The sequence below is a fragment of the Arachis hypogaea genome, chromosome 6 (genome assembly GCF_003086295.3).
Source record: "Arachis hypogaea cultivar Tifrunner chromosome 6, arahy.Tifrunner.gnm2.J5K5, whole genome shotgun sequence".
NCBI classification, from domain to species: domain Eukaryota; kingdom Viridiplantae; phylum Streptophyta; class Magnoliopsida; order Fabales; family Fabaceae; genus Arachis; species Arachis hypogaea.
The window spans coordinates 18,341,850-18,368,520 of record NC_092041.1 but is presented as its reverse complement, the minus strand read 5'-3'; the positions used below and the strand labels follow the sequence as shown (position 1 = coordinate 18,368,520).

Below are 26,671 nucleotides of genomic sequence, written 5' to 3'. Positions count from 1 at the left end.
TATATATGGCATAAACGTCTGTGAGCATGCATTTGGAACTTAAACCATTAGACCTGCGATATTGAGACTGATCAACTTAATATCACTTGTTTGGTGTGTATAAGGACCAGATATCGACTCGCAGACGCGGTCGCGGGCGAGATAGAGGTAGGATAGGCATCGTTACTCCTAGCCTAGTAGGGAATGATCCAGTAGACTTTATGGCTGCCCTGGAAAATATGGCTGCAGCTATGCAGGTGACAGCCGAGGCACTGGGTAATAAGATAAACCAAGGTAATCACGGTAACAATAATGATGAGGACGGTCCTATGAGACACTTGCTACATTTCTAAAAGTTCACCCTCCGATCTTCAGGAGAACCTCAATCCCACTGATGCACATAATTGGATTCAGGCTCTGGAAAGGGCGTTACAGGCACAACAGGTTCCTGAGGAGTAATGGGTTGAATTTGGAAATTATCAGTTGCAAGGTGAAGCTTAGTATGGGTGACAGGGGACACGATGTATCCTGCAGGCAGGTGACACTGTGATAGTCGGGAGATTGGTTATTTAAGAACCATGTTTTGCTTGATTGCTCTAAAAAGTCAGTACAGTTTATGCCGGAAGGGTCAGAAGCACCGGTTGTGGTGAATAGTTATTATTTGAATTCTATGATAGTAAACTATTCTGGAACTGAATGTCAGGGTATTATGTTATTAACTACGGGAGTATCAGGTGATGATAAGAGTTTAGAGCAGATTCCGGTTGTGTGTGAATTTCCAGATGTGTTTCCGGATGATATTAATGAATTCCCACCTAACCGAGAGGTTGAATTTGCAATTGAGTTGGTACCTGGAGCCGGTCCGATTTCAATTACTCCTTATAGGATGTCACCTTTAGAAATGGCTGAACTGAAAGCTCAGCTGGAAGATTTGTTGGGTAAGCATTTCATCCGACCAAGTGTTTCTCCGTGGGGAGCACCAGTGTTACTAGTAAAGAAGAAGGATGGGAGTATGCGTTTGTGTGTCGACTATCGGCAGTTGAATAAGATCACTGTGAAGAACAAATATCCGTTGCCTAGAATCGATGATCTAATGGATCAATTACAGGGAGCCGGTGTGTTTTCTAAGATTGATCTGCGATCCAGATATCATCAGATAAGGGTTAGAGATGAGGATATTCCGAAAACTGCTTTCAGAACCCGTTATGGTCATTATGAGTATACAGTAATGTCTTTCGGGTTAACTAATGCCCCCGCAGTATTTATAGATTAGATGAACAGAATTTTTCGACCGTATTTGGACAAGTTTGTTATTGTCTTCATTGATGACATTTTTGTTTATTCTAAGACTGAAGAGGAGCATGCTGATCACTTGCGAACTGTGCTACAAATTTTGAGAAACAGAAAGTTATACGCTAAGTTATCTAAATGTGAATTTTGGAAGAGTGAAGTAAAGTCTCTCTGTCATGTGGTGAGTAAGCAGGAAATAGCTATGGATCCTGCTAAGGTGGAAGCAGTGATGAATTGGGAGCAACCAACTTCAGTGACAGAGATCAAAAGTTTCTTAGGTTTGGCAGGGTATTATCGTAGATTCATTAAGGGATTTTCACAGCTCGCCTTACCTTTAACTAAGTTGACTAGGAAAGATACGCCTTTTGTTTGGTCTCCAGAATGTGAAGAGAGTTTTCAAGAATTGAAGCACAGATTGACTACTGCACCCGTATTGTTATTGCCTGAATCAAGTGAACCGTTTGAAGTGTACTGTGATGCATCACTGAAGGGTTTAGGGTGCGTTCTGATGCAGCACCAGAATGTTGTAGCATACGCCTCACGGCAGTTAAGGCCGCATGAAGTGAACTATCCGACACACGATTTGGAACTTGCTGCTGTTGTATTTGCTTTAAAGATTTGGAGGCACTATCTCTATGGTGTTAAGTTTCATGTTTTCTCATACCATAAGAGTTTGAAGTATCTTTTTAGCAGAAGGAGTTGAATATGCGTCAAAGGAAGCAGATGGAGCTTCTAAAAGATTATGATTTTGAATTGAATTATCATTCAGGAAAAGCGAACGTTGTGGCAGACGCTTTGCGTCGAAAGTCTTTATATGCAACTTGGATGATGCTACGGGAAGAAGAATTACTAAAGGCATTTCAAGGTTTGAATTTGGGAATTAGAGAAGAATCTGGAATCCTGTGTTTGAGTCAGTTGCAGATTTCAAGTGATTTTAAATTAGAACTTCTGAAGGCCCATCGAGATAGTGAAGCGTTACGTAAGGTATTACCAGCAGTTGAACAGGGAAAACAGTGGAGAGTGTCAGAAGGTCAGGATGGTTTATGGAGGTTCAAGAACCGAATTATTGTGCCTAATGTTGGAGACCTGCGACAAAGTATCTTGAAGGAAGCTCATAAGAGTGGGTTCTCAATTCATCCAGGGAGTACTAAAATGTATCAGGATCTGAAAGCGATGTTCTGGTGGCCAGGGATGAAGAATGATGTGGCATTGCATGTATCTAAATGTTTAACATGTCAGAAGGTTAAGATTGAGCATCAGAGACCATCAGGAACCCTTCAGCCTTTGGAGATTCCACAGTGGAAATGGGAGGGTATCGCAATGGATTTTGTGATAGGTTTGCCTAAAACCCGATCTGGTTGTGACGCTATTTGGGTGGTTGTGGATCGACTAACAAAATCAGCTCACTTTCTTCCTATCCGAATAAGTTGCACAATGGAGGAATTGGCTCGAATGTATATTAAAGAGATTGTCAGGTTGCATGGCGTGCCTTCTACTATCATATCTGATAGAGATCCTCGTTTCACATCAAGGTTCTGGGAAGCTTTTCAGCGTGCATTTGGGACTCAGTTAAGCTTGAGTACTGCGTACCACCCTCAGACAGATGGTCAGTCAGAAAGAACTATTGAGACCTTGGAGGATATGTTAAGGGCTTGTGTTTTAGACCAGCCGACGAGCTGGGATCAGTATATGCCAATAATAGAATTTGCTTATAATAATAGCTATCATGCGAGCATCGGAATGGCTCCATATGAGGCTCTGTATGGCAGAAAATGTCAGTCTCCACTATGTTGGTATGAAACTGGAGAAAGAAGTTTATTAGGGCCTGAAATGATAGCTGAAACAACTGAACTGATAAAGAAGATTCGTAGTCGAATGCTTATAGCCCAAAGCCGCCAGAAGAGCTATGCTGATCAGAGGCGAAAGCCTTTGGAGTTTGAAGAAGGAGAACATGTCTTTTTGAAAGTTACACCAACCACTGGAGTGGGAAGAGCTATTAAGACTAAGAAACTGAATCCCCGTTATATTGGACCCTTTGAGATTCTGAAGAGGATTGGACCAGTGGCTTATAGAATTGCCTTACCGCCATATCTTTCGAATTTGCACGACGTGTTTCATGTGTCTCAGCTTAGGAAGTACACCCCTGACGCAAGTCATGTTCTAGAACCAGAACCAATCCAAGTGAGAGAAGATCTAACACTCCTAGTAATTCCGGTGAGGATTGATGACACCAGTGTTAAACGATTACGAGGAAGGGAAGTATCATTGGTAAAAGTGGCTTGGAGTCGAGCTGGTATCGAGGAACATACCTGGGAGCTCGAATCAGATATGCGAAAGGACTATCCACATCTCTTTTCAGGTAACTAGATTTGAATTTTGAGGGCAAAATTCTTTATTAGGTGGATAGGATGTAAACCCCGGTTAAATTAGTAGATAATTAGTCAATAAATTAATTTTTAATAAGGAAGATTAGAAATGTGAATATTATATTAAATTAGGATAGAGCTCATCGAAACAAGAATTTTGACACCAATTTCGAAGAAAACGGTCCAAGATTGGACCGAACGGACCGAACCGGTTAAACCGGGCCGAACCGGTTAAACCGGGCTGTGGGCCCAATTAGTCCAACAATTAAAAAGAGCCACGGGCTCTTATTCTCTTCATTTCCCTCAACGATGCAGCAGCCTCCCAGGGAAGAGAAGAAGAGAAATTCGTTTACGGTGAATTCAATTTCCCGTAACTTCCTCGTTTGAGCTCCGATCGCCGCACCGTTTGTGGCCACGCGTTCACCGCGTTGAGCTCTACATTTCTACCGGAACAATTTCATAGGTAACTTGATATTCCACTTCAGTCTCTCATTTCCCCCAATTTTTGAGTTTTGAGAAAGGGTGTTGAATTTCTTTGATTTTTGATGTTTTAGGATCCAATTAGCTTGAGGAAAACGTTTACTCTTGCTTATGTGAAGCTTGGGTAAGGTGAGGATACGATAATTATATTTTATTTTCATTAAATTTGAGCTTTGAGTATTAAATTGGGTATATATGTGTTATGAATGTGTATTAGGTTGAAAATAGATAATTGGAGCTTGAAATTGTGAATACTGGAACTTGGAGGAAGCGGATTAGTTGAGGTTTTGAGGGCTGTGTTCTTTTAGGAAAATTTTCTTGGAATAATACTTGGGAATCGGCTAAGGTATGGTTTAGTTTTCTTGCATTTAATATATAATGTTCTGTGAAAACTTAGGCTAGATGACCATAGGATAAGTTGGAATGCGGGTGTATGTTTAATGTTTAGTAATTTTTCGATGAATATATTTGGTTGAAGTTTATTGGATAATTAGTTATTAATTTTGGATGGTGAATGTTATTATTGATGAACATGGTTAGTTGGGTGCTTGTTGATTAATTAATAATTTGGTGAATTATTGATTTGAGGTATCTTGTGTTAGAAGCCTAGGATTAGTGAACTATGATCCTTAATTGAATTTTTGGTTGTTGGATTCGAATATTGTATGAGTTTAATTGTTGATCTGAGGTAGATTTATTGTGGTGATTGTTATGATGATAAGGAAGGGTATGTTGAATTGAAAAGAATGCAGGTTTGGACCCGAAAAGGGTGGCAAAATCCGAGTTTTAGAGGAGATGCTGCCGAAATTTTATAGAAATTAGAGATTTTGTTTATATGATTATCTAAAAAGATTTAGATTCAAAGGGTATATGGTTTGATTTAGAGTTATTAAGAAAATGAGCATGTTTTAAGTTTGATTCATTTAGAAAAGAATGAATTATGTTTTGAATTGGAACTATTGATGGACGGAATGGGAGGTGCGATAGTGAAGGATAAGGATTGAATATGATTGATGTATGATGATGAATGAAATGCGATTGAGAATGATGTTGATGTTGATGAATTATAATTGAATTATTTATATGGCTTATGAATTTGAATAATCTGAGATACGAGATTCCCTGGATTAAGTGCCGTGGCTTGCCACCACGTGTACCAGGTTGAAAACTCGATACTCTGTTGACCCTACGACGTAAGTGTGTGACCGAGCACTATATAAATTCCCGGGAATGTTACCCCCATTGAGTATTATTGATTATTTGATAAAAAACTATGCATAGACTCTTGGGGATGCACGTCGGGGGACAGTCTAAGTACAATTCAGACTTGTCGGGTTGGCTGGATAACCGACAGATGAGCCTCATCAGCCATAGGACAGGCATGCATCATATGCATATTACTTGAATTACTTGCTTGTGTATTAACTGGGTGTGCTTAAATGTACTTGCCATGTTAAATGTATATTTGTTATTTGCAGTACTTGTAACCTTCTTGTGTTTGCCTTTGTCTGTTTAGTTGTCTGTGAAAATACATGATGGAGTTGGAGGTAAGGAGGAATGGCAGAATGGGATTTAGATTTAAGGTTAAGTTAAGTTAGGTTTAAATATCCTTAGTAAACCACCTTTTATGGCTTCTATTTAATACTTTAAGCTCTATAATCTGAGTGTCGGCGTTCTAGGATTGCCTCTGGCATTCCCAGGACCTTATATATTATGTGTGTGGCACCTTTACCATACTGAGAACCTCCGGTTCTCATTCCATACTATGTTGTTGTTTTTCAGATGCAGGTCGAGAGGCATCTCGTTAGGCATCTGGACCCTTGAAGCGGAGTGGTTACAGGGTTATTTTGTTATGCTATGATGTGTATATATATACTTGGTTTTCTCTCCGCATAACTTGTTCTTTTGATCCTCCTAGAGGTTTATGGAGAGGTAGGATTGTGTATATGTACTTTTGGGTTATGGATATGTATGTATATATATGTAAATATTCTCCGGCCAGTCTTGACTTCGCAGGCTGAGTTAGGAGCTTGTTATTTTGTATCTTTGGCACTCTATTCCTACTTCTGTTATCATATGTTTAATAGTTATGGTTTCCTTAGCACGCAGGTTAACCCGTTCCTTGAGCGTTGCGCTTTTATTTTGCGATTTTGTTTCCTCTTTTCTTCACGGCTCCTAGCATATTATAATTCTTCTGCTATTATAAATATATATTTTATTTTAGAGGTCGTAATACCACACCACCTCTGTTTTACGGCTTAAGCGTAAAGCTTAGCGTGGTAGGGTGTTACAAATTAAGTGTGACATTATATACTTTTTAGATACAATAAATGAATAATAAGGTTAAAGTGAGTAACAAAATTGATTATAAATAAGATACAAATTTTTAGAATTTCTAGCACAATTAACAAATTTTTAGTTTCAAAATAATTGTTTACTCTATTTTTTATCTTTTATTTAATTTTTTATAATTTTTTCTTGATTTTTTTAATTAATTATGATTGTAATAACTCATCATAAATTTGTATTTTGTAAAAAAAAATTATCAATCATAAAACACAGAAGACTTAACAAAAAATTTAAAAAATATTGATTAATCACAAAATAAAAAATTATGAATGGTGCTTTAATTATGTTGTAAAATACAAATTGGGACTATTTAAAATTAGTTTTTTACCATTAATATTAACTTCAATCATAATAAAGTAAAAAGTAAAAATTGTATATAATAATTTAATTTTATTATTTATACTACCAAATCTTTAATGTATTATATCTTATGTATTTTTATTCATTGATAATCTTTAGTTTTCTATTTTCAATAAAAAATTGAATTGATTAAATAGATCATTTTTCAATTAGTAATATAATTATTGTGATATTTACTTTGTTCAGTAATATTTTTTTAATTTATTTAATCTGATTAATCATCTCTTTCTTATTTTATGCTAATTTAATTAATTAAAGTTAATAAATTTCAGTTATTTTAATTCTTGTAACTTTTTATTATAATAATGTATTTCTATTAATGTATTAATATAATTTTAATATTTATATGTCACTAATAATAATAATATATAATATGTCTAATTGTAAAAATTTACTATTTTTTATACGATTAGATTAGATATATTTATATTCAATTTATTTGATTATTTAATTAAAATTAATTATATTAAAAGATTATATTAATATTGTGGTAGACTAATTATATTATTATTTATTAATTATATTAAAAAATTAAAATTATGATAAATTATCATTATTTTATTATATTTTATTTTTTTATATTAATTCAGATGTTTAGCTTATTTTTATTATCATTTTTTATTCTCTTATTCTATGTGTTTATTCCCATAAATCTTGCTAAATTAAATAAAGTAATGTATATCTTATTTTTATTCTTCTTTTATATACATATAAAATTTATTATATTATTTCTCTTCCATCTAATAATTTTGTTTCTCTTCCATTTATATTTCTTTCCTTCAATATTTTATTGGTTCTTATTTTTCTAAATTTTATTTTAATTTATGTATTTGTTCTTACTATATCCAATTTTTTTTTATTTATGTGTAATATACATTCTTATATATATTATAGAAATATGATTTGATTCCATTAACTTACCAATTTTTTTTGAAAAATCTAAAGCTAACGTACAAAAATATATTTATAGATATTTTACTTTAATTTTTTAACTAAAAAAATAATATTTTTTGTCATATTAGTTGGAATTCAAAGTTAAATATGAATATTAATTTTTAAAATAGAATAAATGTATTTTAAATTTTTTGCATCTAAAAATAATATTCTATCAATGTTAGAATTATTTAGATGGATAAGTAATAGTGAATATAGAATTATTTAGGATGGATAGAACTAAGTACATCTTTTTATTGAAAATACGAATTTAAAAATATTATATTCAATTCTCAATAGTTAACCTCTCATTGAACCATTTTATTTTCAAAAGATTTTTGAAAAAATGAAATAGTTTTAGGTGTATAAATTTTATAAAAATTTAATTAATTTAAGATATTTATTATCGTTGATTAAAAAAGTAAATTGAAATGACAATTTAATATTTTTATACTCTTAAAATATTATTTATATATTTTTTATGCATTCTTTATCATCCAATGATCACATTAATATAATTTAATTCAATAAAATTATTTATTATTATTTGATTGAATAAAATTTTTATTTTAGCTGAAAATTTTAGGATTTCTCAACCTCAAGATCATCATGTTAAATTATTAAAAAATATAACTAAGAGTGCGGAAACGTCTCTTCATTTGAGAGTATGATTGAGACCAAAGAGCTTGGCTCTTGTGGTTCTTTGATCTTCGTTAACCATAATCTTCTGTATTTTTTATAAGGCTGAATCACAATTTTACTGTGGGAAAAGAGCTATGAAGGCGAGTTTGATGTGTTGGAGACCAAAATTCTAAAGTCATTATTTATATTTGAGTGTAACACTCATTAAACCCTAAAACTCAAATAAAATAGTATCTATGATTTTAATTTCATTTATTCAAATCAAAAGTAATAATGGCTTATTTAATTTAACATTTATGACAATAAATGAGATCACCGTTATATAAGTCATTTAATGTGAAATTACTTAATTTATGATTATAATTAATATATGTATTATCCATAAATATATTAAGAAATAATAATTTTCTAACAATCTTCTACTTAGGTTATAAATATATTTTTTCTGAGATAACCTCTTATAAATTTTACGCGTAAATCTGAATGTTATTTCTCTTATTATTTTAATAATCTGGTCTATCTCATATATTAGTTATGAAATTACTGAAACTTTTATCACATTAGTGTCACAACAAAACTACGATGATCCCATACTAAAATACTCAACCACATAGATCAAATTTGGATGAGAAAATTCAGAAATTACATGTAAAAATGATCTCATGCATGTCTATTTTTAACTTGAATAAAAATTCTATTTTATTCGGTGACAGACTCAGATAAAACTGCAACGACAATATCTGGACATAGCAAAGGTGACTAAGTGATGAGTATGTAGAAGAAGAAGAGAAGAACTTAACAGACTCACAATGAGAAAGAGAGAGAGAGAGAGAGAGAGAGAGAGAGAGAGAGAGAGAGAGAGAGAGAGAGAGAGAGAGAGAGAGAGAGAGAGAGGAGGGGAAATTTATCTAGAGAAAAGAAACTCGGCAGGAGAATGGTGGCGACGGGCTCAACAACGATGGTAACGGTATGAGCAGCGATGATGACATAAGCTGTGAACAATGACGGACCCAGAAAAATTTAGTAATGGAGACAAAAATATAATAAAATTTAGGTATAGATATTTTTTGCTTCCCACGATATTCAACAAGTTAAGGACTAATCCGTCATGAATTTGAATTCCATTTAAGAATTTACAATTGGCCGGCAACGAGTTGCTATACATACGAGACAGAATTCGAACCCTCAATACTTATTTAAGCGGACGACTAAGTTGATCACTTGATCAATCTAAATTGGTTTAGATATATTCAAAATTTAAAATTAGAACTATCTAATACATATTGATAAGAACTAGAAATATACACACAATCATTATTATAATATTTAAAATAATAAAAATATAATTTCATACACATATTATAATATTTAAAATAACAAAAAAATATTTATAAGGACTTTTTTTTATTTTTAACATGATTAAATATTATTTTTTTATATATTTTTTTAAACAATTATTTTACTTATTTGTCAAATCTACTTATTATAATTTTTATAGTATAAATAAATTTTTTAACTAAAATAATTACAGTATATTAATACATAGATAATATATTTTTTTATCTTAAACAATTTTTAAAAAATCACTAATAATTTAAGTTATATTTAATTAGAAAACTAAATTTTAATTTAATTATTAATTAATTAACTAATATAATATAATTAATTGTCACTAATTTTTTAGTGTATTTATTTATTTTTCATACTAAATCAAATTTAACAATATAATTATTATTATATGTTAAGTTTAACAAAATATTTTTTAACATAAAATACAAAAGAACTATTTATATTTTATTTTGAGACAAATATAATATAATAAGTGGTATATATGTATATAAGTATTACTTTTTTTTAATTTGTGGGGGCAAATGCCCCCTCTATATTAAACGTGGGTCCGTCTCTGGATGTGAAGAAAGATGGGAGTTGTGAATATGTAAGCGACGATGGACTCAGCAACAACATGACAGGAGTTATGTGGTTTTTTTTGTGAAAAAGTCGAGAAGAAGAAGATTTTAGGTGAGGATGATTAAGTTTATCTTGCATGGCTATAAAGTATAGTCCGAAGCTATGAATCATGTGTGATGTGAGGCAAATTCTAATTCCTAAAAAGTGTTTATATGTATATATTCGGGGCGGGTACACTCTAAACCCGTCCATACCCTGTCTTGAGCAAAATCTGCCCCGACTCGGGTCAAATTATTATCCTTTTCATCCGGGTATGGATGGGATGGGTACCTGCGTATTCAAAAACTCCTGCCAAGTCTAACCACGTATTGATACTCTATTTATTTAGGGTTTATCGCTAGCCAATGGATTGCTATGTACACAAGGCGAGATTCTAACTCCTAATAGTTGTTTAAGCGGACGAGTGAGATGATCACTTAACAAACTCAAATTGAGTAAGACAAATACTAATTATTTTTAATATTTTAATATTAAAAATTTTGAGAGTTTGATTTTAATTATAACTTTATAAAATATTTATAATAATAATTACTATATATATTATTTAATTTTTTAATAAAATTTTTAATATAATTTTATGTATTATCCCGCACAAGGTACGGGAACATACACTAGTTATAAATAATAACAAGACTTATGAAAAATATTAATGTCATCATTCTTATTAATTTATTCTATTATATAAAAATCGGATTTCTGCACTTAATGATGGAGGTGACGTGGCATGCTTCTGAGAGTGTTTCCCAATTTATTTCTTTTAACTCATTAAATACAAGTTATTACGATAAACTAACTATATCAACTAATTAATTTGATTAGATATTTAAATATCATATAATTTATTATAATTTATATCAATTTGATTTAGTAATATTTCTTAATTCATTTATTTTAATTTTTTGTTAGTATTTTTTAATTTGATTCTTTTAATTTATTAAACCAAATTTATTGTGTGTACTAATTAATTAATTTGATTAATTTATTAGTCATTAAATAATAAATTTATGAATAAAATAGACAATTGAAATATTTTCAATTAATAAGTAAATCAAATTAAATCAAATAATATATATTAAGCTAAATTCAAATCATGTGAATTAAAGACTAAATATGTTAAAAAAGTAATTTATAATAATAATGTGATTTATATATTAATTTTTTTGAGTAAATTCATTTCAAAAGGTAGAAATTAGACTTAATTATGCTAAAATTTTAAAGGTAATATAGAATTTGACAATAAATTTAACACTCATTAAGAAAATAAATTTATTTATGGCTATTTCCTAATTATAAATAATAACAAGACTTATGAAAAAATATTAATGTCATCATTCTTATTAATTAAATCATAATATTAGGTAAATGATAGTTTCATGACCCGACAAAAAAAGGAGAGTTTGGCTGGAAATTTGAGACTGTCAAACTTAAAACGTCCGCCTATCCCGCATCGCCTAATCCATGAGCTTTGGCGGGCTTCGGTGGGACGGTGCAGGTTTTTTTACTGTGCCAAGCTTTTATTTTGTCAAGACAATTTTTTTACAAATTTCTACGATATTATTAATTTATAAGAGGATGAAGATGATAATTGAAGATGTTCTAAGTTATATTTTGGATTATATTTTTATGTTTGATTGATTATAAACTTGAAGATGTTTAATTATATATTTTGGATAATATTTGCTTTGCTTTGGACAATATTAATTTTATTATTTTATTTCAAAAAATTTGGTTTATAATTATATTTATTACATATTTATAATTATAATTTTTTTATTTTTTTAGAAATTATAAATTTATTGAAATTAGTGTGAAATTATATATATTGTTTAATATTTAATAATTTATAAAAAAAAGATGGCCCGCCAACCCGCCAGCCTACCATTAGGCAGGGCGGGGGAGAAATTTAAGATCACCTTACTAGGCGGGGCGGGGCAGGCTACCCCACCAGATCGTGAGTTTTTGGCGAGACAGGGCAGGCTTTCCTGTTTGCCAACCCTAATGGAAACACAGACATAAGTACCCGCCCCATGGAATAAAATTATTAATTTATGCTAATTTATATATACATAAATTCATTTCTTGAATTTAGTAACCCTAATTTCTGCCTCCAATTCGAATTCTTCCTTTTTCTTTCAGACTCATTCTCAGCCTCGATCCCCTCTCTCTAACTCACTTTCTCTGCCTCTCAAGTCCGTCACTACGTCGCTCAGTATCGTCCCAAAAAATTATAATATTATGTTAGAATATGTTTTTATGTTTTCTCCTTTTGAAATGTTATTTTTCATAACAAATATATTATAAATTGTGTTGAATTATATTGAACTGATTATTTTATGATTATTATATTATGTCTTTTTGTGTTAATTTTTTTCAAAAGTTTACTGAGAAGATCTACAATCTCTAAAGGGTAATTAAACAAGAACTTGTAATGACAGAGAAGGAACAGTGGCATTTTTTCTTAAATAGGAGTCAGAGATGGGAAGGGGCTTCTCACTCTCCTTTGAGTACTCATTACCATATCTAACTAGCAATAGAGATCTAATCTGAGTCGATTTAAGAGGGAACGCGTGGACTTTATTTGCATTGGGCCTTTAAGATAATGAACCTAAACCGGATTTGGGACCTAACAATGGATTTTAGTGGATTTACTAGGCCCAAATATATCTTGAATTAATATTTTGAGTCATTATTATAGCAAATACTATACTATTTAATATTATAATACTTAGTATATGTAAAAGTTGAATATATTTACAAGACATTTTTTTAATTCAAATTCAAAAAATTAATTATCTCTTTTTAGTTTTAAATATTATTTTTTAATGTAACAAAAAAGTAAAAATAACAATAATAACTCACATAATTAAAATATATAATTTTAATATATACATGACACTATATATATATCAATGATTATTATATACGATATATAATTTTTTTCTGTAACGACTATTTATATAATTTATTGAACATTTTTTATCTTAATATTTAATAAATTAACATACAAAATATTATTTAACATACAAAATAAGTAACTTAAGTCATTATCTAGGACAATAAATATAATAGGGCAAATATTTATTTATTTATTTATTAGTAGTGAAAAATATATAAATAGTATAAACTGATATTTTTTTAGTATAAAAGTAATAATAAAAATTATTAATTAAGTTAATTACCTAATTAAAAAGTATGAAAAATTGTTTAAATAATAATAACAAATAAGATCACTATTTTTACATATTACAAAGTTGATGAAAAAAATTTTGGATAATAAATCAATCCTCAATAGATTATACATTAATTCTGTCAAAAAAATAAATAACTAATACATTGGATATTATTATTTACGTACTAATATAATATATATTATCGATTATTAAGTTTATAATTAATTGTTAATCCAATTTTTGGCAATTAAAATTTAAATGATTGAAATTATTAAATGCTAAATATTTTACATTTAACCAATTTTATTTATTGAAATTTAAAAAATGAGTCATTAATCAATTCTAAATTTAAATTTAAATTTGAGTAAGAAAATAAAAAATATTTTAAATTTTATCTCACTAACAAGAATTAATTTCAAGACAAGAAATTATTTTGCACATCATATATATATATATATATATATATATATATATATATATATATATATATATATATTATGGGATAGTATGGTCATTTGTTATTTTTTAATAGTAAATATTGTCAAATAAAATGGTGTAAGAAATTAGAAGAAAATGTATTTATAAATTTAGAAAATATTAATTTATTTTTCAATAGAATAAATTATATATTGAATAACAAAAGTTATTATTGGTTTCTCTTCACAGTAGCTAATACTCAACGATAATGTTTTGATACACCATGTTATCAAGAAATATTAATCAATCTAATAATTTTTGTAACGACATAAGTTTATCAATTTGAAAATTTAAAAATTATTTCATAAAATGTGAAATTTTAACAAGTTACAATGTTGATCATACTATTTTGACTTTAAGAATGAATACGATACCAATAAATAAAATTGTCCTAAGTAAATTTCAACAAAGACAAAAGTCCATAAGTATTGCTATTAATAAAAAATTAATCTATTTTAAAGACAAATACAAATTTTCTCTACGGATTTTCTAACTCGACAAGTCGATGATTAATCAACCACATATTGATGCTCTATTTATTAAGGGTGAGATTCGAACTCCAAATACTTGCTTAAATAGACAAATAAAATAACCATTCAATCAATTAAAATTGATTAAAATAAATATTAATTATTTTTAATATTTTTAAATTATAAAATATTTCTAATAATAATTAATATATATATTTTTCATTTAATTTTTAATAAATTTTTTTTATATAATTTTATGTATTATCCCGTACAGAGTACGGGAACATATACTAATTATTTTATATAAATTATAATAAATTGTGTGATATTTAAATATATAATCAAATCAATTAGTTGCTATAATTAATTCACTGTAGCAACTTATATTTAATGAGTTAAAAGAAATAAATCGAAAAATACTTTCAGAAGCATGCCATGTCAGCTCCATCATTAAGTGTAGAAATCCGATTTTTATATAATAGAATAGATAGATAGATAGATTATCATATAAAAATATTTTAATATTTATAATAACATTAAAATTTAATTAGATGTTAAAAAATCTTTATATTTTATAATACATACATAAAAGTAAATTATTTTAAAATTTATTTATTTTTTCTATAATATTAAAATTGTAACATATTAAATAAATTCATTTTTTTACTAAAAATAGAAAAACTCAAACCCACATCTTTTTAAATAAATATCAAAAAATTATGCCATTTGAGTTATAACTCATTGGCATATTAAATAAATTCATTAAAATAATTATATTTTATATATTTTATTCACGAATATGTTTTAAATATATATAACAAAATTATTACAATAATTTATTTATATTATTTTATAATAGATTTTTTATACTATGAAGGATAAAAATATAATTTACTACTATAATAATACTCAACAAAATACTCTAATTTAAAAAAATAGATAATTTATCGAATTTAAAATAATATTTTTTTATAAAAATTAAGATAATTTTTTTAAATTTTTTAAATTTTAAATTTTATTTTAGAAGATAAAATGTGATCTCTTACTATTTATTTCATAAATAAAACCATAAAAATATAAAAAATCCTTCAAAAATGAAAAATCAACTTTATTCTTTAAAATAAAAATTTAAAATTTAAAATATCCCAATTTAAAAATAACACTTTTTTTCCGATAAATAAAGGGGCTTTATGCCCAACAAAAAGAAAAAAAAAAACTAACGACCATAAATTAGCCTTAGCAACATAGTGCCCCTAATGTCTTCATCAAAAATTCTTTTTAACTCTTTTGGGGTTGATCAATGAACACAAGTCCTTGGTATATGTCTAAACTTTTCTTGGCGAGCCAATCTGCCGCTCTGTTTTCTTTTCTGTAAGTGTGCTTGATCTTAATCTGCCAGTCTCTTTTCATGAACTCTCCTATGCTACGCACCAAAACTTCAGGATGTTCCTCTATTTTTTTTTATGAACCAGAATTTCTACCGCAGATTTAGAATCTAATTCTATAATAACCTTTGGAATCCCTATGTCCCAAGCAACCTTCAATCCATGATATATACTCCATAACTCAGCTATATATGCTGTACATTTTTCAATATTGACCATAAAGCATGCAACCCATCTTCCTAAGTGGTTTCTCAATAAGCCACCACTTCCCGCAATGCCAGAATTTTTATCTGCTACTCCATCTGTGTTAAGTTTAATCCAGCCTTGTAGAGGTTCCTTCCAGCCAACATGAACCTCTATTTTTTTTTGGTGTTTTTCTCAGCAATCTTTTCTTCTCGAATGCCGCCTTAATTTGCTCTATATGTTTCTTGAGTACCTGTGTCGAGTTTGATGGTCTTTAAAATAGGAGTGTGAATATTTTCTTATTTCTCCAATACCATAGCCACCAGTAAGTTACTAAGAATTGGAAAATTCATTCCTCATTTTTGGACAAGCCTAGATCCATGGACAGATTTCAAAGAATCCAAACATTAAAGGAAACTCTAAAGAAGTTGTTAAGGTGATTGGGATATACAATATTAGCCCATATTCTCGAAGCTAGAGGACATTCTCTCATAACATGTGAGATTGTTTTCACTGTTCCAGAACATTTGTGACAATTGGGGTTCATTCCAAATATTTTGTTTCTGCGCTTTGATGTCATCAATTTTTGGTGAGCAACCTTCCAAAAGAACACTTTAATGCGTTGAGGCCCCTACCACTTTCATAAGATATTTCACAATAGTGTTTGCTACGGTACGATGATAAATTTATACATATCGATATAATAAAAATGAGGACAAATAACAAAACACCATATGGATTATATTATCTACCTCAACATTTATTTTTTTTAAAAAAATATATATTATATCAATATTTTTATTAAAATATCCTTATAATTTAACAAAAATAAAAAATATTTTTTATTTAATTTTACAAAAAGACCTAAATACCCTTTTTTTATGTTAGAACAAAATTTATCTCCTAAAATTAATCAAATCTTAAAATTGAACTAATTTATATTTATAAATTTTAAACAATTTAAAAAATAGAACAACATCTGCAGTCAATTTCGTAGATATTATTCCATAAACCCTAATTTCTACACATCTGAAAAACAAAAATTGAAAAGAACTGTTCCTAATCTTTCCTGGATTTTCTTACATCTCTCTCAAAGAACATCTCTCTCTCAATTCGTATACTAAAACTCTCTCTTCTCTCTCACACTAGCCCACTACAAGTCTCTCTCAGTCTCACTCGAGTCTCATCTCAGTCACACTCGCCGGCGTCTCCACGTGTCGCGCCCTTCCCTGGGCTCCTTGTCGCCGGCAACAGGAGCAACTCGTCGGGTCGTCGTCACTCGTCGTCTTCTGGTTTCGGACCTCGCCGTCGTCGTGGACCGTAGTCCGTTGGTGAGTCCCTGCATCGTCGCTTTCCCTGTTCTGTCTTTTTCAGATTTTCCTTCTCCTTGTATTTTGAGATGATGTTGAATTGCTAATCAATTAATTTACTTTGTTTTTGATCTAAATGTTGCTGTAAATCATGAATGATGTAAGATTTTCTGAATTTGATGCTAATAACATGAGCTAACTTTTGGGTTGATGAAAATCATCACTGAGTTAAATTTAGAGCTAAATTTTTTGTTGATGAAAATTATCAATGTGTTGAATTTGTTGCTTTAATAATAAATTTGATTCTTAGAAGAACAAATCAATCAATCAATCATCCCTCCTATTAGAATTTTTTTTTTCAAACTCAAAACAAACCCTCTGATTTCTAATAAAACACTACTGACATCACATGTATAGAAAGCGTCCCTCTTCACCGTGTTGTATCACTCAATCCTCTCCTCCATATCAAAAATAAAAAGCGCGGGGAGGAGTGCGGAATTCGCAAATCCAATTCCAATTTTCGGATCCCTAATCGTATCATATTCTATCTCCTCATTCGACGCCGCCATGAACAACGATGATCGGGAATTGTTGAACCCGGAAACGATGCTGTCAATCCCACTGAAGAAGACTGATCCGGTGGAGCTGTACCTGCCGTTACGTAAGTTGGTTGCCTCAAAATACTCCGAGAGCCATGCACAAAAAGTTGAAAGCGTTCTCGAAACCCTAAACAAATGCCGGCGGGACATGGTGGAGCGTAGAGCGGACCTCTCCCTTCCCATGCAACGTGACTGCCTCATCCACTACTTCAAATGCCTTTCCATGGTTGAGCCACTCTTCACCTCTATCTCTTCCGACGCCGACCCCATTCTCTTTGTCTGGTACGACGCCTTCAAACCTGACCATCGAGATGGGGTCTCCTCACAGCTTAACGGCATCCAATTGGAGAAGGCCGCTGTTCTCTTCAACCTCGGAGCCATCTACAGCCAGATTGCTGCCTCTTGCGACCGTACCACCGCCCTTGGCCGTCACCTTGCAATTGAAGCCTTCAAAGTTGCCGCCAATTTCTTCCGCAAACTCCTGCAATTTTTTGCCAAGCACGTGGTCTACGCCACCCTCGATTTAACTTTCCTCTTCGCCGAGTTTCTGCACCTCCTCTTCTCCGCTCAGGCTTCCGAGCTCGAATTACACGAACTCCTCAACAAAAACGACGCCGGTTACGCTTTCCAACAACACCGATGTGCCCTAGCGTTTATATCGGTCAGTCTTCACTCTTGATTGATGATTTTACACTTATTTTTCATTCTAATGATGATGAATTGATGATGATGTAGGTTTATGAGCTTCATCGTAGAGCGTATGCAACGATAAGGAATGATTCGGCTGCACGGAAACATTTGCGCTCTTTTGACCGAACCTGGTTAACTCGTCTTAAACAGAAGGTGGCATTCTTATACGCGGAGGCTCGTCAGAGGGAATCATCCATCCTACCCCAATCCGAACGACCTCATGTTTGTTCAAGGGTCGAATCTTGTGCTCTTGATCATGATGCAGAATGTGTCACTGAGATATTAGTTAGAGGGATTTGCTCGAGGAAAACCCAGCTATACGAAATACAAACCCGAATGTACGTTGACCTCATCCTCTCCGAGTACAATCCTTTCAAGATTATGAAGGATGGAAAGCTGGTGGCTTACCCTTGGGATATGCCTCCTCCTTATCCAACAGATTCGGCAATCCTCTCATCTTCGTTGTCTTCTTCGTCCTTCCTTCCTTTGAAGAAGACTGAGCTCTTGAATCTCTGAGTCCTTTGGAAAGTTGGTGGCTTACCCATGGAATATACCTCCTCCTTATCCAACAGATTCGGCAATCCTCTCATCGTCGGATATTCTTCGATTCCTTCCTTTGAAGAAGACTGAGCCCTTGAATCTCTATGAGTCCCTGCGCAGTTACTTTGTCCTCAAATACTCTGAGAGCGTGGCAAACAGAGTAGAAGGCCTTCTCCAAATGCTACACAAATTGCGCAATGAGATGCTGCGTGATGACCTTTCGCTACCCCTTCGCCGTGATTGCCTCATCCTTTATTTGAAATACCTTTGCATGATTGAGCCTGTCTTCCCTATGAATGTCTCACCCAACCCACCTATCTTTGTTTGGTACAATGCCATCTTCCCTCAAGAGCACTCTTCTCAGCATAACATCCATTTGGAGAAGGCCTCTGTTCTCTTCAACCTGGGATCCCTCTGCACCCGCATTGCTCTCTCCTGCGATCTCACCACCATCCATGGCCTTCGCCTTGCCATGGACGCCTTAAATGATGCTTCACGTTGGCTCTCTCGACTGACCGCGTGTGAGTCTGGCCTGGCATCTGGCACGTCTGACTTGTCAGAATTCTACATCAATATGATAATCCGTCAGTTTCCCTACTTGAAATCGAAGTTTCCTCGTCCCCAATCTGTTGAATCATCCTCATCATCACCTAGATATGCTGTATGTATAATCATCTACCTTTTCAGTTGATCTTTTCTTAGTACAATTGATTGATGTCCATCTTGATTTGTTAAATTGTTTGATTGAGATGATGCAGGCCTACTCAGCTTATGATCCGGTCAAATATGAGCTTTTTGCTTATGATCCAAGTGATGTCACTGAACAATTTCTTTTGGGGTATTGTAATGCTTACTCCATGGTTCAAGATTTATGTCAAGGACCATTGCCATGGGAAACACCACCATGCTTGGACCTTCTCTCTGAGGTTAGCCCTGTCAAGATTAAGGATGGAAATCTTGTGGCCAATGCAACCTTAGAGGCACCAAATTCAGCATTGGAGAACATGAGCTTGCAGGAGACGACACTACAGTAACATTACCGTTGAGAAAAGCTTTAGGACTTAACTTTTTTACTTTGTTGGTTGATGCTACAACTTTGATCTCCTAGTTATTGCGGGTTATTGTTGCATATCCGTAAACTGAACTTATTCAGTGTTTCCAATTTCCATCAATATAATGCCTAGGAATTTTAAACAAGTAAATAATATTGTTTCATTTAGAATGAACTTCTGCTTTGGAAAGATGTGAATGAACTTGTTTCCTCTTCAGAAAAGGATATCATCCACCAACTATATGTGAGAATGTTATGATGCCATTGCTTGGTTCTAAGTATGTTGGTGCTGGAGTATGTATCACATAAATGTAATAGTTGCTCCAGCATTGTTTGTTTCATTGTTTAGTTTTTGTTTCTTTCAGTACTACACTCTGACTAATTTTACTGTTGAAAAAAAATGGGTTTTGCTAGTAACAAGAGTTTCTATGATACTGTGGTTAATTATGGCATGAGAAAGTTAATGACTAGGGATATCTTAATACAGTGTTTTGATATTTTGTTAGGTGCATGTTTTGGTGTCTAGGAAATTCCTTGAATCAATTGAGAAGATTGTTATTAGCCAACGTCCTGTGTTTTTGGTAAACAATGTGATTTTGGTCTTCTTAGGTCTGATCATTCTGTGTTCCCTCTCATGGTACTAGTTTTTTTTTCTCCCCTGTTTCGGTTAACTTGTTGAAAAGAAAAAAAAAATGAAGTATTAGAATTTAGAACAATGGTTTAAATGGAACAGATTATTTAGAACAATGGTTTAGTATTAGAATTAAAAAAAAAACTACTTTATTATAATGAACAATTTATAACAATTTGTATATTAAGATAATTATCTTGGTATATTTTCGTTTATATTAGATAACATTATGAAATTGATTTTTATTTTGGACGCATAGAAATTAATGTTCTTATATTTCCCAATCATTTATCTCCTAAAACATTTTTGGTTGCACATTAATATAAAAGTCAAGGTTATTTTATGATTTCTGTAATTATAATTAAACTTAGGTATTAGAAAGTAGACAAGAGTAAGAGTAGGAGGAGAAAAAATCATTCATCTCAATTAATTAAAAAGGGTTTACCTCAGTTTAACAAGCAAATATTTTTCTTATTAATCCTTGCAAATTGTACTTCTAACTCTAATAGATGAAAAATGAAACATTAAATTTCATGAGACAATAATAAAAGCTAATTTGATATACAAACTATTTTATATGACCATTCAATCATGTTTGTTCTTTTAAATAATTATTCACATATTGATTGTAAAAATGGTTATTTTTACTAATATAATAATATATAACTAGATGCACATAAAATTTATTTATACTCTCAGCATGTTAAAATTAAATTCCATAATAATTAATAAGCTATGGAAAATAAATTAAAAAGCAAAAAATCGAAAATGGAACCTCAAATTACAAGTAGTTTTGACCTTCATTTTTGGATTATAGTATTACAACAACATTAAGTGAGGAGGAAGAACATCATCATCAAACTGAAGTTATTGAAATCTCAATATGCTGTCTCAAGAGTCAAGAAGTTCCCTGCAGATTTGTTACTTCTTGATCCATTTTGTTGATAACTTCGTTTCTTTCTTGATGATCCATGTTCATACTTTGTTTATATAACAGCTCAATATTTTCTTGTCTAACTCATAATATTCTTCCATTTAATTCAATCGATAAAATACACTTAAACAAAGATCAAATCACAACTAAACTAAGTATTCACTGTCAAGCATAACTTTAATCATTTTCCATATATGAACGTATAAATAACAGAATTAATGTACTTTTATAGTTTTATGTAGTTATAAATTATTTTTGCCTTTTTCTTTAGGAGGGGAAATCTTTTTTTATTGAAATGAATTCAGAATAGTAAAAAATTAAACCATTGATTATAATGGAACAGATTATTGGAACTCTATTGTTCTTAATCACCCTTCAACTTTTGATTCTATAGCAATGGAGCCAGAGATAAAAGGTATGATACAACTCTCTTTAATACCTTAAATTAGTCTCTCAAATTTTTTTGTCCTACATTTTAATATCTAACAAATTTTAGTTACCAAATTAGTCCATAAATTTTTATCTCGAGAACGAGACTAATTTGTTTAACAAAATAAAATGTGTTACTTTGGATATTATTATCAGAAATATGACTAATCTAATTCGAGAAACGATGTAGTAATGGGTTTGTATTGTATTATTGGGAATGTTGTTGGAAGATTTGAACTTGTTTTTGGGGAGGAAAGAATATTATAAGAGAGTTGGGAAGGTTTGGAAAAGAGGATACCTTCTGTACGGACCACCAGGTACGGGGAAATCAAGTTTGATAGCTGCCATGGCTAACTATCTAAGGTTTGACTTGGATTTGGAAGAAGTGCAATGCAATTCAGATCTTAGGAAGTTGTTGATTGGGACAGGAAGCAAGTCAATTTTGGTCATTGAAGACATTGATTGCTCTGTTCAATTGCACAATAGGGAAGATGCTCATGGAACCAATGTCGATGATAAATGTTACGATGGATAATCGGAGATTAATGGATTGGATGACGTTGGTTGGTCCAATCGTTTGAAAGAGGAGGCCTTCGAGTGGATCTGCACTTTGGGGGCCTCCGCCCGACTTGTGTGCGTGAAAGAATGGGGGGTGGTACCTGCAAAGACACTCCAATGCCTAAGTCAGCAAGAGTGTAAGCAGGTCTAGAGAGTATTGAGACTTAGAGATACCTGAGGGGTGTCAGGGTATTTATAATGGTGAACCAATAACCACCGCTGAAGTAGTTCCGCCTTTTAAGGTGGATAACCGTTCCTTTATCTTAGGGAGGTTGAGATATGGCTCCTGGAAGTGGGTAGAGAGATTTTAGGGGCAGTTACTCATTTGAATGAGTGATTATCTGCCAGCTAATCTTCGTTCCCGACTTCTTTAGGGTTAGTCGTGATAGGAACCGACTTCATAGGGAGGAGGTCGGTACAAGGCGAAGCTCAACCTTTTTGGGTTGGGCCTTTTGTTGGGACCTGGGCCTTATCGTTGGGCCAGGGTATGAACAGTGCCCCTACTCGAGCCCAATTTCCTTTAAGATTTGGGTTCGAGTATTCTACTCGGGGTCGTAACCGACTTGTGAGGGAACCGACGTGATTCGTTTGCAACCGACGTGAATTTCCGTGACTTTTGATTTTTACAGTTACATCTAATCAAACGTCGCGTCCGTTAGGGGTGTGCGTAGGTATTAATTACCTTGGTAACGGTGCATTCATTAATGACCGCTTCCATTTTTACCATTACGCCCCTAACGTGCTTATAAATGCTTCCCTCTTCCTTCGTTGTTTCGTTTCTTTGATTTTTCAAAAAAAAAATTTTCCTTTCATCTGTTCGTGGAATACTTTCGTATCTGTTCGCGGGGTACTCTTCGTTGAAGGCTTTCATTTTCCTCTACTTCGTTTCAGGCAAAGGTTGGTTCTTTCTTCCCTTTTATTAAGTGCTTCTGCATGCCTTTTATTTTCTTTGGAGAGGGAGAGGGTGACGTCGTAGGTTGTTTAGATTTCATGCCCCTTAGGGACTCTCGTTTTTTATTCTTTTTCCTTTTCCCTTTGTAGGTTTACATCGTACCCTAGGGAAAAAATGTCTTCTGTAGAAGTTCTTGCTCAGTGGGTTGATGTTACGGTCTTGGGGGAGGAACCCTTGGTCGATGCCGAGTTCATCACCAACCTTCGCACTCATCGCCATATTTGTACTTCTGAGGAGGATGAGCCGAAGTATGAATTAGTGGTCCCGGGTCTGGAAGACCGGGTTTGTTTTGGGAGGGATAGTGATGAGGCTCCTCATTTTTTCTATATGTATGAAAGCATGATTACCCGTTTGGGTGTTTTTCTTCCATTTTCTGATTTTGAAATAGCTGTTTTGCGTCACTGCCGAGTTGCTCCTACCCAACTTCACCCCAATTCTTGGGGTTTTCTGAAAATTTACCAGTTTATCAGCCACGCCTTAGATTTTCCGACCTCTTTGAGGATTTTCTTCTATCTTTTCCATATGACCAAGCCCTTCAGTGGGTTAAATAACAAGCAACAATGGGTGTCTTTCCGAGCCATACAAGGTCGGAGAGTTTTCACCCTTTTTGATGAATCCTTCCATGACTTTAAAAATTATTTTTTCAAAGTTCAAGGTGTAGAGGGTCACCACCCCTTTTTTCTGGATGAAAATTATGTTCCTCGCTTTCCTCTGTATTGGTTGGAGGCCTCCCCCTGCGAGAAATATGGTTTGGATGACTTGGATGAGGTGGAGGCAGCCATTGTGGGGTTCCTCCGAGAAGTGTGGGGGAGGGCCCCATATCTGGATACCAAAAAATTTCTCCAGGGGTCGCTGGCCTTTGTCCAGGCACAATTAGGTAGCCTTTATCTTTTATACTTTGTTTCTGACTTGTATCTTGTTTTTCCGACTTGTCTGAATTTTTTGGCTAATAATTGCTTTTACAGAGATGGCGAAGAAGAATTCCAGCGAATCTTACCAGAGAGTCCAGGAGGCCAGGGCAAGATCTCGCGCCAGGGCCGGCGGTGCCAGGGTAACTAGCTCCTTTCTTCCTCCTCCTCCTCCTCAAACTTTGGGGACCCCTTCTCGGCCTATTGTTATTTCCTCTTCGGCTTCTTCTCAGCCACCCCCTCCCCCCCGACCTTCTCCTGAGCCAGAGAAGAAGAAGCGTAAGACTTTAGAGTATTCCTCTTCTTTTGAAGGTGAGGCTAAGGTGGATGCACCTGCATTTGTTTGGAAACACATCTATCCCCATACCCGTATAGGTATGGATGATGTTTCTGTCCGGAACCACCTCACTATTCTGGCTCAGGAGAGTGTCAGGGCGGCGGCGGTGTGTACCAAGTTTCTTGATATTTTTGAGAAGACTCCTCTTAGCTCTCTGGGTTCAACTTCGAGGGTTGAAGAGTTGGAGGAAAGGCTTCTCATATATCAGAAACATGAGAAGGAGTTGAAGGAGGAGGTCGCTAAATTGAGGAAGGAGAGGGATGACCTTCGGGAGGAGGGGAGCAAGTTACAAGCCCAATGCAATATGGAGGAGGGCTTGAGGAAGAAGGCGCAGGAGAGTTATTCAAGCTTGTTCAAGGATCTCGTGGAGGTGAGGAAGGACTTGTTGAATTCTCGGACTGCTTATGCCGAGTTTGAGGACTCTATTGCTGAGGGAGCCGAGGAGGCTTGGAGGATTTTCAAGGAGCAAGTAGGCGTCCTTGCTCCCGATTTGGATCTCTTTCCTTTGGACCCTGACAAAATTGTTATTAATGGGGCCATTGTGTCTCCTCCCCGACCTGTATCTGAGTCCGAGTTGAAGACTCGGGGTCAGAGAATCATAGAGTCTCCTCCCCGTCCAGATAATGCTCCGAGTTCTTCCGAGACTCCCGAGACTTCTCTTCCAACTCCTGTAGGTGCCTCTCTCCCTGGTCCTGATGGTGCTTCGACTCCTCTTCCTGATTCTGGTGGTGATCCTACTACTCCCGGTGGTGATAGTTAAAAATTTTGTTGGCTATATGGGGGCCCGGCCTGTGAGTCCCCCCTTTTTTAAACTCTTTGTTGTTTATGGTGGTGGTGACTTGACTTTTTCTCTGGCCTTAAGGCCGTAAAGAAAATATTTATAAATACCCTTTTTTGGATAAGGGTTTTATGTTTAACAAGGAAATACCCTTTTTTTGAATAAGGGTTTAAGTTACCTTTTGTGTGCATGCTTTTCTGTTTTTGTTTGGTACTTTAGAAAGTTTCTCCGACCTTTTGAAAAACCTTTTCTTTGGCTTGTCTGTCTTTATGAGCTTGACAGTCTTTTGTCCTTAGGTTTTTTCGATCTCTCTTTTCCACTATTCCTTTATACTCAACGTTGTGGTTTATTGAGCTTTTATGTCTTAGGTTATTTTTGCGATGCGTTTTTCTTCTACTCGGTTTTCGAATTACGGGTCGAAGTGTTTCCGAGCTTTTCTACTCGGGTTTTCATTTCGACTTATGAGTCAGAGTGTTTTCGAGTTTCTTACGATCAACTTATATAACCTCTTTACACCGACTTGTACCTCGTCGTTTTATCCTGACGACCATCTAGGTCGGTTCATGGGATTTTCACGTTTTGTCGAGCTTAAGTCGGCGCGTTTCGTAGTAAAGAAAATAAACGAGAAGGAATTTTTATGAGAGATAAATAAAAAAGATCTTTATTTATTGGGAAAGGTACTTTTTACTGCTACTAAGGGCTTTTAACAACTTATTTCCCTTAGGCCCTACTATGATGCCTCGTTAAAAACCCTTCTCCAGAAAAAAACCCTTTGATTTTGGGAAAAAATCATGAAGTTGGGAAAAGAGTACATCAGGGAGTAGAGTTCGCTTTTAACTGTAGTACCTTTTCATATTACAAGCATGCCACGACCTCGGTAACTCGGTGCCGTTCAGGTCGGT

At 33.2% G+C, this 26,671-nt stretch overlaps 1 protein-coding gene and 1 long non-coding RNA gene across 2 annotated transcripts; both read left to right on the top strand.

Annotated features, from left to right (window-relative positions):
* The first annotated feature begins 3,930 nt into the window (after positions 1 to 3,930).
* On the top strand, positions 3,931 to 6,172 carry LOC140173434 (uncharacterized). Its single transcript, XR_011862242.1, has 4 exons — positions 3,931 to 4,098; positions 4,190 to 4,244; positions 4,333 to 4,461; positions 5,898 to 6,172. It is a non-coding gene; the product is annotated as an uncharacterized lncRNA (long non-coding RNA).
* An 11,606-nt stretch (positions 6,173 to 17,778) lies between these two features.
* LOC112696342 (uncharacterized) lies at positions 17,779 to 20,464 on the top strand. Its single transcript, XM_025749069.3, has 3 exons — positions 17,779 to 18,622; positions 18,697 to 19,852; positions 19,950 to 20,464. Exons 1-2 carry the CDS (start codon positions 17,930 to 17,932, stop codon positions 19,165 to 19,167), a joined length of 1,164 nt encoding a protein of 387 aa, XP_025604854.1. The 5' UTR covers positions 17,779 to 17,929; the 3' UTR covers positions 19,168 to 19,852; positions 19,950 to 20,464.
* The last annotated feature ends 6,207 nt before the right edge of the window (positions 20,465 to 26,671 follow it).

What these genes read in the sequence shown, in the direction of transcription:
- LOC112696342 (XM_025749069.3), top strand. Translation starts at nt 17,930, where the DNA reads ATGAACAACGATGATCGGGAATTGTTGAACCCGGAAACGATGCTGTCA. An exon ending in GTGCCCTAGCGTTTATATCG is followed by an intron (nt 18,623 to 18,696) that starts GTCAGTCTTCAC and finishes ATGATGATGTAG; the next exon opens with GTTTATGAGCTTCATCGTAG.